This window comes from Engystomops pustulosus, chromosome 7 (genome assembly GCF_040894005.1).
Source record: "Engystomops pustulosus chromosome 7, aEngPut4.maternal, whole genome shotgun sequence".
Lineage (NCBI taxonomy): Eukaryota > Metazoa > Chordata > Amphibia > Anura > Leptodactylidae > Engystomops > Engystomops pustulosus.
This window is the reverse complement of record NC_092417.1, coordinates 47,323,897-47,336,145: the sequence shown is the minus strand read 5'-3', so window position 1 is coordinate 47,336,145 and position 12,249 is coordinate 47,323,897. Positions and strand designations below refer to the sequence as shown.

General features: G+C 39.3%; 1 protein-coding gene across 5 annotated transcripts in view; it reads right to left on the bottom strand.

Moving 5' to 3' along the window:
* The window catches only part of DAAM1 (dishevelled associated activator of morphogenesis 1), a 144,739-nt gene that overhangs the window by 22,755 nt on the left and 109,735 nt on the right, over positions 1-12,249 (bottom strand). For all 5 annotated transcript variants that reach the window (XR_011848841.1, XM_072115781.1, XM_072115784.1 and 2 more), the window contains 3 exons: positions 4,390-4,474; positions 1,925-2,031; positions 112-200 (listed from right to left, as the gene is read on the bottom strand). Coding sequence is in view for 4 of the 5 variants with exons in the window: in XM_072115781.1 (XP_071971882.1) it covers positions 112-200; positions 1,925-2,031; positions 4,390-4,474 (281 nt within the window). In the remaining variant the exon portion in view is untranslated. The remainder of the gene's footprint in view (positions 1-111; positions 201-1,924; positions 2,032-4,389; positions 4,475-12,249) is intronic.

Here is a 12,249-nt window from a genome sequence, read left to right as displayed (position 1 = left end):
ATTAGGTCACAGCATAAAGATTTCTTTGGGGACCTGTCAATAGGTTTAATGGCTAGTTCAGGTTCCCTTGAACTAGAACATGATTACTAATAAGGGAGAACAATGACTTACCTTCCACCTTTGGTTTGACTTCAGCAACTCTTTCTGCAAACTTCTTCTTAAAGTACAGAGACTGCAGCCGCTGCTGATAATGGTTAATCCTAGAAGAATTTACAATTTTTCATGAGAATCTGTTCAATCTATGACAGCACCAGCTGCTACTAAATATTTTCTCCTCTTACAATCTCCATTAAAATTAATTTTATCCAATGGATTTCAATCTGCTGCCTTTATAGTTGCTTTAAATTACATTTTAGACAAAGACAGATTTCCTGTTAGGTCTAAAATTCCTCCTAAACCAATAATAGTAGATACAAATTTAGAAAAATTGCTATAATTTTGGACTTCACAAACTTCCTCCAATTACAGTATTTTTCGGAGTATAAGGCGCACCGGAGTATAAGGCGCACTATCAATAAATGCCTGCTAGAACGTCTAGGTTCATATATAAGGCGCACTGGACTATAGGGTGCACCTGATTATAAGGATGAATGACCAGCAGGTGGCAGACCTGTGCACAGTTCAAGGCAGCTGTTGTCTGTAAGTAAGGTTCATATATAAGGCTCACTGGACTATAAGGCGCACCTTTGATTTCTGGGAAAATCAAAGGATTTTTTGTGCGCCTTATAGTCCAAAAAATACAGTATTATGTGCATCTCTGCTGAAAGTAGAATATAAATCTCATAATTCTTCAAACTTTCTTTGCATAAAGACACGAATAGTTGAAACTAATATAAATCCTGGAATTGTGGGTAATGCTTTACAGCGCCAACATTACGCTTTCTTCAGCTAGATACAAACTCCTACTTGTAAACCAGGGAGTTGAGATATGTGAAGAAAGTAACATGAAAATCCAATACTCTCCAGTGAGGAGACACAATAAAACAAATATGAACGACTTCCAAACTGGGATATTATATGAAACGAAAATGTTTTGCAGCTGTGAAAAGACAAGGTTTACACGTTCCTAACAGTGATCTGAGAAACGGATAAATATGCATCTCCTCTGTGCAAATCACCTGGGAGTGCGGGAAATGGAGACTTTGTTTAATTCCATCCATCTGGCACTGATTTTTATTACTTTAGATTTCTCTTTAGACTCTGCTAAACAACAAAGCCATAGTAGCCATGATGTCCACGATATGTCCTCCCTTCACTGCTCTACAGAGCCGTGACATCATATTCCAGATATATTGCAGCCTATCGGCTTTCTAGGAAACCATGACATCAGTAGCTGCTCAAAAATGGAAGCACTCATTAAGGTAGATGATGAAGGTTATTTTTATTTAACCCCTTTGCACACCAGGACGTACTATTACGCCCAATAGCGCCCAAATGCACACATAGCAACTTTTTCGCTATTTTTATATCCATGTATATTTGAATAAAAAGTACTCAAACAGTCATATAGGTACCAAATTGATATAAATTAAAACGCCAGCACAAACCGCATAAAATGACACCTTACAGAGGTCCATACACCAAAGTGTGAAAAAGTTATTGGTCTCAGAATTTGTTTGTTGGCAAATATTAAAATTAAAAGATTAAAATTTTTAAAAATCTACTAAAACCTAATAAAACCTATATAAATGTACCACTGTGATCGTATGGACCCAAAGAAAAAGAGGACGCGTCATTTGAAGCGCAGAATAAAAGCCGTAAAAACAGAGCCCACAAGAAAATGTTGCAAATGTGCTTTTTTTGTCAACTTCACCGCACTTGGAATTTTTTCCAGCTTGCCAGTACATTGCATGGAATATTAAATGGTGCCACTAAAAAGTACACTTTGCAGCCCACAGTTCACAATCGCATTTTATTAAGGTACCTGCTCATCTCAAAGAGGAATCGGTCAGGTTTGGCCATGCGATCCAGCTCATGTTTGTGCTCCTCCAGCAAGTCAATGTCACTCTTCTCAGGAACAAATTTTAGGAGCTGGAAAGAATATTAAAGACAAAAATTATTATTATGAGCTTAAACTTTTAAGAGAACCCATCTCCTCTCCTGATGTTTGTATATAAAGCCCCCGCACAATTACATTTGAGCTGTAGTTTCTTAAGATCTCTGTTAATTTAACTAAACTGACAACTGGGTGTTATCAGTTCCATCCATTGAATAGGTTCTGGTACATCCTGAAGATCCATCCTCTTCACAGACAAATGGTATAAAAAACAGTTGGAGGGACCAAAACAAAAACCCCTTAAAGGCAAAAGACTGGGGTCAAAGTAAATAGAGGAATATAACGATAGACTGTAATTTAACTAATAGCAGGGGAAAATGGCCTTTATAAAGAGAGGCAAGTATCTACTGATGTACTGAATGCAATATTAATGGGAAAGGTGTGTATTACCCTCATCAGCTAAGATTTACTACACCCTGGTATAAATAATGCAGCTTTTTTGTTGTTAAAAAATGGGATAGTGAACAAATATAATTTATAGCTACTCGTACATAAGGAGTGTGAATGCTCTCACTTTGGAGATAAATTACTCAACAAACTCTATGCTGGAAAACTTCCCAGGCGAATTTCTTTTTAATTTGGATTCTCTCATTACATTACCTTATTGTCTTATAACAATAACTTATGATTATATGAGTTGGTGTTGCATGCTTGTTTTGTAGAGAGTCAACAACTTTTATAAGTAACTTTTTTTAAATTTTCTTCTATATAAATAGGTTCACCATTAAAAAAAATAAGCCACTCACAGATCCCTTCTCATCTCTTCCAAGTGCTACCCGGCCAGCTCCTATGACCCTCTACAGCAATGACAAGCCCCTAGGTCAGTGATGGTGAACCTTTTAGAGAACAAGTGCCCAAACTAAAACAAAAACCAATTAATCACCAAGTGCCAACATGGCAATTTATGAAGTACCTTATTGCTCCCTGGCCTGTCACAGCTTTCAATCGTATGAGCATCCTGAGGACACCAATATACTAGAAAGAAGACCTTCTGAATATTATCGTAGCACTAAGCACGGCACCTCCTGGTCTACCTCGGACTGTTTAGTGAACTCTGTGATGGGGGTGACTGCCTGGGTGCCAACAGAAACCTCTAGCACCCGTGCCATAGGTTTGCCACCACTGACCTAGGTCATCATTGGCATAGAAAGCGCAGAAAAGCTTTGGGGAAAAATGTAAAATGTTTATTTTTTATACACTTTGCCAAACATTTCTTAATATAAGGTTTTATTGGAAAAAAGAGTATGATCTTTCTCCCACTTCAGTACATCATCTCCATGAACAGCACATTATCCTACTTATAACATGGAGGTGTGGATGATTAGCCATTTAAAAAATGTTTTTAAAAATCTATGTATGTTCTATGGTATGCGAAACTCCAAGACAGGTCATGGCTGACATCAGTATGCAATTCGTGATTCCTATGAATCCACTGACATTAAAAACGCATCAAAATGAATATATAATAATCCATTTAAAAAACACAGTTAATGGTTTTATGTGCTGTCTGTGGTGATCCTAGAGAGATCACTTGTGTGATATAGCTACATGTGATTAAATAGCAGTATACCCGTATCCATCCAAGAGGAAAGCATCACAGAGGTAAACAGAGGGCAACATACAGTCACATGCAAGCACAGTCTGACTAGCAGCATATACAACCATATATGTACATAGCCATTATCCCATAGGTACATGTATGTCTCCATATGAAATTGAAGATGTACGGCAAGAACCACCAGGCTTGCATGTACATAGAATTACAGCACCAAGCGGAGCCGTTGCCATATTAATCAATAGGATAGGTGAAAAGTGTCTCATGGGTTGGGGGCACCCAAAGATCATGAGAATATGGGTTCATATTCAAAACCTAGAAATCTGATTGATAGAGCCATGACGACCCCCAGCAGGTTGATAGCTGGAATCCTAATCCTGTCTGCAGTAACCTGAACTGCTTGCATTAACATTCACTATCCAGTAGGTGTCACTACTGCTACTGGTTTCTTTGAGGACGTGTAATACAGCAGGGTTTCTGCGCACTGCAGTCTGGGAAACACAGAACGAAGAAGAAGATTTACTTTATAGCAGAACATAACAATACTGAATGTTTTAGCTTCACCCTTTCTTCTACAATCAGTAAATGTATGATCGCCTCCATCAGCGGTCACACTGCAAATTCCCTGCATTGTCCAATTATCTACGCCTCATCTGTCACTATTCAGTTTCCACAAAGCAATTTAGTTGGATAATGGGCGACGTGGCTGGAGGTTTCCTTCATTGCTGCTGAAAGAAAGGTCAATGGTGACAAGTCAGATAAGGTATCACCTCCTCACCTGTTCCAGCATGTCTTTTGGTAGATCCTCTTGCTCATCCATTGTCAAAATTGCACGCTTGATTTCTTCATTCGACAACTTCAGCCTACAAGAGAGAGAATGTTATATAACATGTTATACACTGCAAGTCGGCACATGCTGGGAGTTGTAGTTTGAAGCGCCACTAGATGGTGACCACTACTTTAATATAGCGCTGTGCTGGAGGGGTTGGCAATGATTCCATAGATTTTAGGTGATAGGCTGTGAATTCTGTATATTTTCGTCTAATCGCCCACCACACCATCCCAGTGTGTTCTGTGGTGCATGTGTACACCATATCACACCGTTAATCATCAAAGACTACTGACAACATTGAATTTGTGCAAGTCCATACTGAACCTCGACATGGTAAAGATATTGTCACATGAAGAATTCCCAGCGCACTGCGGAGCAAGCTTCAACAAGTTCCAAATATTCTTTACTGGTACTTATCTTAAAAGATTAAAACGGAAGATTCCTGCCATTTTTGTGACTGCAGATTTCCACTTTTTCCCCAAATATAAACCTAAAGACACACACAGAGGGTCCTAGAACCATCTTAAAAGGAATTGAAGATCATCTTTTCTATGGATTATTTCTGCGTTTGCAAACAAACCAAAAATCTACAGAAACATGGAGCAAGTTTAGTCTCAGATTTACCTGCAGAATTTCTTGGAGGCAAAAAGAATCCTATTAATATAATCAATTTTGGATTTTTAAGGTGAATCTGCATCAAAATATATAATGATACATTTCACAAGCAGATTTTTTACCTCCCTATGAATCCAACTGGGAAAAGCCATGACAAGAACTGACATACCGTATTTTTCAGACTATAAGGCGCACCGGATTATAAGAAGCACCATCAATAAATGCCTGCTAAAACGTCTGGGTTCATATATAAGGCGCACCGGATAAGGCACACCTGATTATAAGCATGAATGACCAGCAGGTGGCAGACCTGTGCACAGTTCTAGGCAGCTGTTGTCTGTAAGTACAGTTCATATATAAGGCACACTGGACTATAAGGCGCACCTTTGATTTCTGAGAAAATCAAAGGATTTTTTGTGTGCCTTATTGTCCAAAAAATAAGGTATATTAAAAATCCACATGGTGAAACCACGCAGCATAGGAATGTTAACTACTTCAATCCACTGCAGATTTTTCAATAGGTAAATATCCATATGCTGCAAGTTTACCCTAAAATATGCTTCAAAATTTTTCATGCCCTTCTATGAATATTGTCAGTGAGTAAACAATAGATTTTTTTTCCCCTATTGTTCCTTATTGTTGGTAACGTCCAGTGCACCTTAGAAAGAAATTCTAGGAATTAGTTATGACCACAGGATCTGGATTGTAATCTGTAACTATGGTAACTGTACAAAGTTGTTGAAAAGTAGTTTGTAATTTTAAATCAAATTCTTTTTTTAAAGAAACAATATTAAAGTGATTCTCCAAAATAGGGTGAGACGGAGATGCTTCTTTGAAGATTAAAATATACTTTCTCATATACATTTAAAATTTGCATTTATATTATATTAGCTAACAGTTGAGTTTGCCAAGGAGGCCAGGTCTGAGAAATATGAAATGTGGTCTATATTTCCTAAGCCAACAACCGTTTTTTCTGAAATCGGCCTCAGATAAACCAAGCTTACAAATACAGCATCATGCCTATGCGCTGACTGTATAGATTTGAGCTGTGATGTCCAACACAATCGGGTGCGGTGCCGAGTCCGGCAGAAAGCAGCCATGTTATTCTAATCTTGTTTTACCCCTTTAACCCCTTATCACCGACACTAGTTTTCAGCTCAATGACCAGACTCGATTTTTCAAATCTGACATGTCTCACGATAATTGGTTATAACTTCGGAACGCTTTAACATATCCTGGTGATTTTGAGAATGTTTTCTCGTGACACATTGTACTTCATGTTAGTTATAAAATTTAAGTGATACGTTTTGCGTTTCGTTCTGAAAAAAAGTGAAAATTTGGCAAAAGTTTGTAAAAATTCTTCATTTTCCAAGTTTGAAATGTTCTGGTTTCCAGACAGGAAGTAAAACTACCCAAAAAGTTTGATAATTAACATTTACAGAATATCTGCTTTATGTTGGGATGATATTTTATGCTTCCGGTCATTTTTCTAGGATGTTATGAGGTGCAGAACTTTAGGTGCGATTTTTCTTATTTTCATGAAAATTGCCATAACTCACATTTTGAGGGACAACTCGGCTTCCAAGTGACTTTGAGAGGCCTAAATAATAGTAAAACCTCATAAATTACCCCACTATAGAAACTTCACCCCTTAACGTATGTAAAACAACTTCTATTAAGTCCATTAACCCTTTAAGTGTTTCACATGGGTTAAAAAATATGGACCTGCGATTTAGAAACTATGGAATTTTTTTGGAAATACATTCATTTAGGCCAAAACTGACATTTTCAGAATAAATTAAATGATGAAACGCACTGCAACGCTTGATGCCCAATTCCTCCCGAGTGTACTGATACCACATATGTGGTGGTAAACTGCTGTACGGGCGCACGGCCGAGCATAGAATGAATGGAGGCGCCGTCCACAGCAGATTTGTATTGTCACATTGTACGACCTATAAATTTTTATTTTTTTTGGTAATGCGATCATATGAGGGCTTATTTTTTATGGGATGAGATACAATGTATAAATAATTTATTTTGGGAGTCTAAAGCTTATTCATGAGATTTTATTAACTATTTCAAGGGGGACACACACAAAATCATCAATTTTTATTTTGGATTATTTGGATTCCCCCGCCCCCCCCCCCCCGCTCACCGTAACGTAAAAATAATATTTTATCTTTATTCTCTGGTTCACTACGATTGCGGTGATACCTCATTTATATAGTTTTTCTTATTTTGCTCAATTTTCCTGAGCAAAACCAATATTGGAGAAAATCGCATTGTTTTTACTATTGACAACTTTTCAGTGCCATAACTTCTGTATTTTTCTGTTGTCAGATCTGGTTGAGGGCTTATTTTTTGCGAAAACAGTTGTTCTTTTCAGTCGTATCATATTAGGTACCGTAACTTTTTTTGATCACTTTTTAGAACATTTTTTGTGATGGTGTTTGATGAAAAATTGTATATTATGGGAAGTTTTTCGAGTTTTTTTTTTACGTAGTTCACCGAGCGGGTTCAATATTGATTTAGATTTATTGTACAGATTAATACGGACGCGGTGATACCTCATTTATATAGTTTTTCTTATTTTGCTCAATTTTCCTGAGCAAAACCAATATTGGAGAAAATCGCATTGTTTTTACTATTGACAACTTTTCAGGGCCATAACTTCTGTATTTTTCTGTTGTCAGATCTGGTTGAGGGCTTATTTTTTGCGAAAACAGTTGTTCTTTTCAGTCGTATCATATTAGGTACCGTAACTTTTTTTGATCACTTTTTAGAACATTTTTTGTGATGGTGTTTGATGAAAAATTGTATATTATGGGAAGTTTTTCGAGTTTTTTTTTTACGTAGTTCACCGAGCGGGTTCAATATTGATTTAGATTTATTGTACAGATTAATACGGACGCGGTGATACCAAATATGTACGTGTTTTGTGTTTTATATACTTTATTTGCATTTTATGTGTTACTGGGGAGATTATGGGACTTTTATTTTATTTATTTAATTATATTATAAAAAGATTTAATTTTTTTTTTTTTACTTTTTTACATTTTCTACTTCTTGGCTTGAATAAGCGATCATCCGATCGCTTATTCAAGCCTTTACACTGCAATACACTTGTATTGCAGTGTATAGTGAAAGTAACTGAGCATGCTGCGCATGCTCAGTTACTTACAGCCGGGTCCTGCCAGGAAGGCAGGACCCGGTGAGAAGAGGAGCCGACAGCCCCGGGTCACTCGTCGGAACCCGGGGCAGCGGCAGGAGGGATCGGATCCCCCGGTAAGCACACCGGGGGGGTCCGATCCACGGGGGACACACTTGCACGCCGCGGTCATGCTTGACCGCGGCGTGCAAGGGGTTAAACACCCGGGATCGGAGTTTTTCCGATCCCGGGTGTTAGTGCCGGGTCTGGGCTGTGATATCACAGCCCGACACCGGCACCAGTGAGACCCGGTGTCCCGAAAACTTCTTCTGATGCGCCGCCGTAGAAAGGCGTCGCATCAGAAGAAGTACCCTTAATGACCGCCGTAAAAACCCGATAGGGCGGTCATTAAGGGGTTAAACCTCGAGCAAGCCATCGAGAGTTCATCAAAACAGAAGCTGACACTGCAGTATTAAATGTGATTCACATTCCATCACAAGTCTGTGAATATTTCCCTGTATGAACTTCTACAGGAGAAAGCCCTGCAGCCCCCACACAAAAACCCTGAAACAACAGAATGTGATAAGTCATTGAAGCGCGCACCCATGCATCACCCTATATTTTATAGAGGTCTAGGAACAATCTACACAGAGTATTCCATACAGAACAAGGCGGCTTGTGGATATGCAGACTCTCAATATGATGAAATACTTTGTTCTTGGCAAGTGTTCCCAGCTTAGGGGTGTTTGTGGAATTAGGGGAGGGTAGTGCAAGGCATCAGATCAAAGGGGTCATCGCCTAATCACTAAAAACAATTGAGGCTTATTGAATAATCCCTTAGGTGTTTAATTTCCTCCACCATTGCTAGCTCAAGGTTCAGTATGTCAAGGTCTGTTGATTTAGGAGGGGGTGCTGAAAGCTGGCATACTTACATTGTGTTATAATACGAATAAAGGGCTTCAAGTTCTTCTGGTTAACGGGAGTCTGTATCGACCATACCAGAAATATAGATTTCTTGTCAATTAGCAACGTTGAGAAAAAGTTGATTATATACATATGTAAATTAGCCAAGTGCAATGGAGGCAGAACGTTGCCTCAAAGTGCTTCAGCACTGCTATTGGATTTCCGCATGGGGTCACCCAACATCACCCCCTCAGCGGGGAATGAATGATGCTGCTTTCCCCTCACAAGCCTGAGAAGTCATGGCCATTGATTGCATGTTCTGCTTGTAGTACAGCCACTATACAGTGTATGGCACTATGCTTGATAAACTAAAATATCCACAAATACTTACTGCAAATTTTTACACAAACCATTTGTCAGCGTTAAAAAATAAATGAATATATAATTTTAATACTGGAACATACACTATTCGTTCTCAGATAAAGCATAAAGGTTGGAGCGTCACCGTGCGGAAAATTGTAGGGTGCAGGTCTTCGTAGGGGTCCGACAACCCCTCAAACGGTAGATCCAGATATACATGCTTGAGAATGTCTTTAATGAAAAGACGAAACGTCGCATCATTGGTGGAATAAACATCACTTTCTTCATCTAACTTTTTGGAGTGCTGCTTCATCTATATCTGGATCCACTATTCGTTCTCCATTTACCTATAGAGGGCTTAAAGGACACCTGTCATCAGGTCTGTGTCACTTGTCCTGTCACCTCTACCTGTTGGAGCAGCTCACAAGGATCCCATCCCAGCCTTTATCTAGTTATTTCATACATTATTCATTGTAAAATCATCTATTTTTTATCATGTACATGAGGCTGGTCACATGGTCAGAGGCAGTGATGTCACCCCTGTTACCCCTCCCCTCTCCTCCCCCTGCTCATGTCTGTGTGTAATGTATAGTAAAGCATTGCTAGTGTGTGTGCTGCATCTGCTGACATGCTGCATCCTCCTAATATACAGGTGAGAGACACAGACATCAGCTACACATGAATCTGACATGTTCTGATATAACATGGCTGCCTGGAGCTGCTGTATCTCTTCTATACACACACACACACACACATGTACACACAGGCTGCACGGGGTGTGGCCACCAGCACCAGGAAGCACATCATTATACAGCCTCACATCATTATACAGGCTGTCAGTCATGCACTGGGGGTGTGGCTGTGCCTCCCACTCATGAAGAGTGGACAGCTTGAATATGCTAATGCTTCATTGGACATTTCACAGATCATTTGCATACAGCTTTAGGACCTCATTGCTTAGGTTTACAGGCATGTAGAGGGACAATGAAGGGATAGAGGCAATGCTCTCTAATGGCAGTTTATGAAAATATATTTAGTTTAGGGGGGTTATTTTGCATGACGGGTTTCTCTTTAACCCTGACTTTATTAGGGCCATGCACAGAAAATATGTCAAAAAAAGGAGGGAACAATTTTTACATTCCCACACCTCCCATAGAAATTCATTCAATGTGTGCACATTAGTAGGTCTGAGGCAGACCCCATTCACATGGGCTTAGTAAAGCCTGACCATCTTGAGTAAAACCTGCAGGGCACAGTATACTCCTGCCTTCACCAATATCTAAATATATGAAGTAAGCGAAAACACATTTCAACTTTCTCTCCTCATATTAGATGGGAGACCGTCAAATTACAGAGCGTCGGCCATCTTGTGTTTAGTAGTGTTATGTTTGGCTTCACTAAACCAAAGGATAAGAGGTCACTTGATGTCTGGTTCTTTCAGCCATTACATCATTCAATGTAGTCTTAGAAATCAGGGCAAGGAGACAGATTAGTCCAGACTGTAGTATACAGGTCATCACCAGAGCAGCATAAAACACCGGCGCCATTATCTGCATCCACCGCTATATCTATATTAAAACCACGTCCTTATCATACCAAACCAACAGGGGTTATACAGGTTGTACAATTATTTAGACCGATTTACATTGAGATATAATTATGCTATATATAAAAGAGGGGACATATTGTCATATTTGATTTTCTTGCAGCACAGAGTCAGCTAATGTTTGCATGAGGGAGGGGGAGGAGGGAGCAGGAAGTAGAGTTTTAAGAGCACAGTGTGCAGATAATGATGACAACAACTCAGTGACTCACTGCAGTTTGCTGGCAGGGAGCCAGATATACTTTTATCAATTCAGGCTATGAGAACCTATCTTGACTTGAAAATGTAAAATCCTGATGGCAGGTTCCCTTTAACTGCATGGAGGACTTCAGATGTTAACTTGATGCCTAAAAGGCTGCCATGAAGAACAATTTATAGAAAAGTATCACAATATTTAAAATAAATAATTCTAGCCAGGGAATTGTTAGCCAAGCAATTTGTAACATAACATAGAAGGTTCATATAAGGTGATTCTACATTTCAAGGAGCTTGGGAAATAACTGACTGAATACTGAATGTACTCCGTGTCCAAGATTAGATCTACATTCCAATTTTTGCTGACATTGAGCCATCCGGATGATGTCTGTCAAGCAGGACCCCGTGAGATGTGCTGGGAGCAATAAAACGTTAGTGACAATAGATCTGCTCCACTGTGCTGGCTTTATTTTTCATGGGTGTGGTAGAGAAATAAAAAGAGTTTCCCACATCATACATCAGAGCTGACAGCCGAGCAGCGTCACAGGCCTTTCCTCTAATCACTTCTCCAGGGTTCTCAGTACATCAAGTGCCCAGAAAGTTATAGATGATTTCCTTAATAAACAAGGTAGTAAGATAAGGAAATCCAACTTCTATTTTTAGCTTTGGTTCTGCAGCACATCTAAAATTGGGGTGGATTTTCACTTTCCAACATAGAAGAAGATATTGACGCATGAACGTGTGAATGAGATTTCATGAAATGACAGGGTAGAAAAGCGCTGTCATCTACTCAGTGGGGCTCATTTACAAAGGGTTTGTCGGACTCTGCGACGTTTTTGGGGATTCCATGGCTTGGACAGGTATTTAACAAGTGTCTGTGCTGGGATTGTGTTGCACGCGATCCTTTTCTGTCGCAGCTGCGCTGACGCCCATGCAAGACAGTTTAAGGGCGTGCTGTCGGATGATCCGACTGAGCACG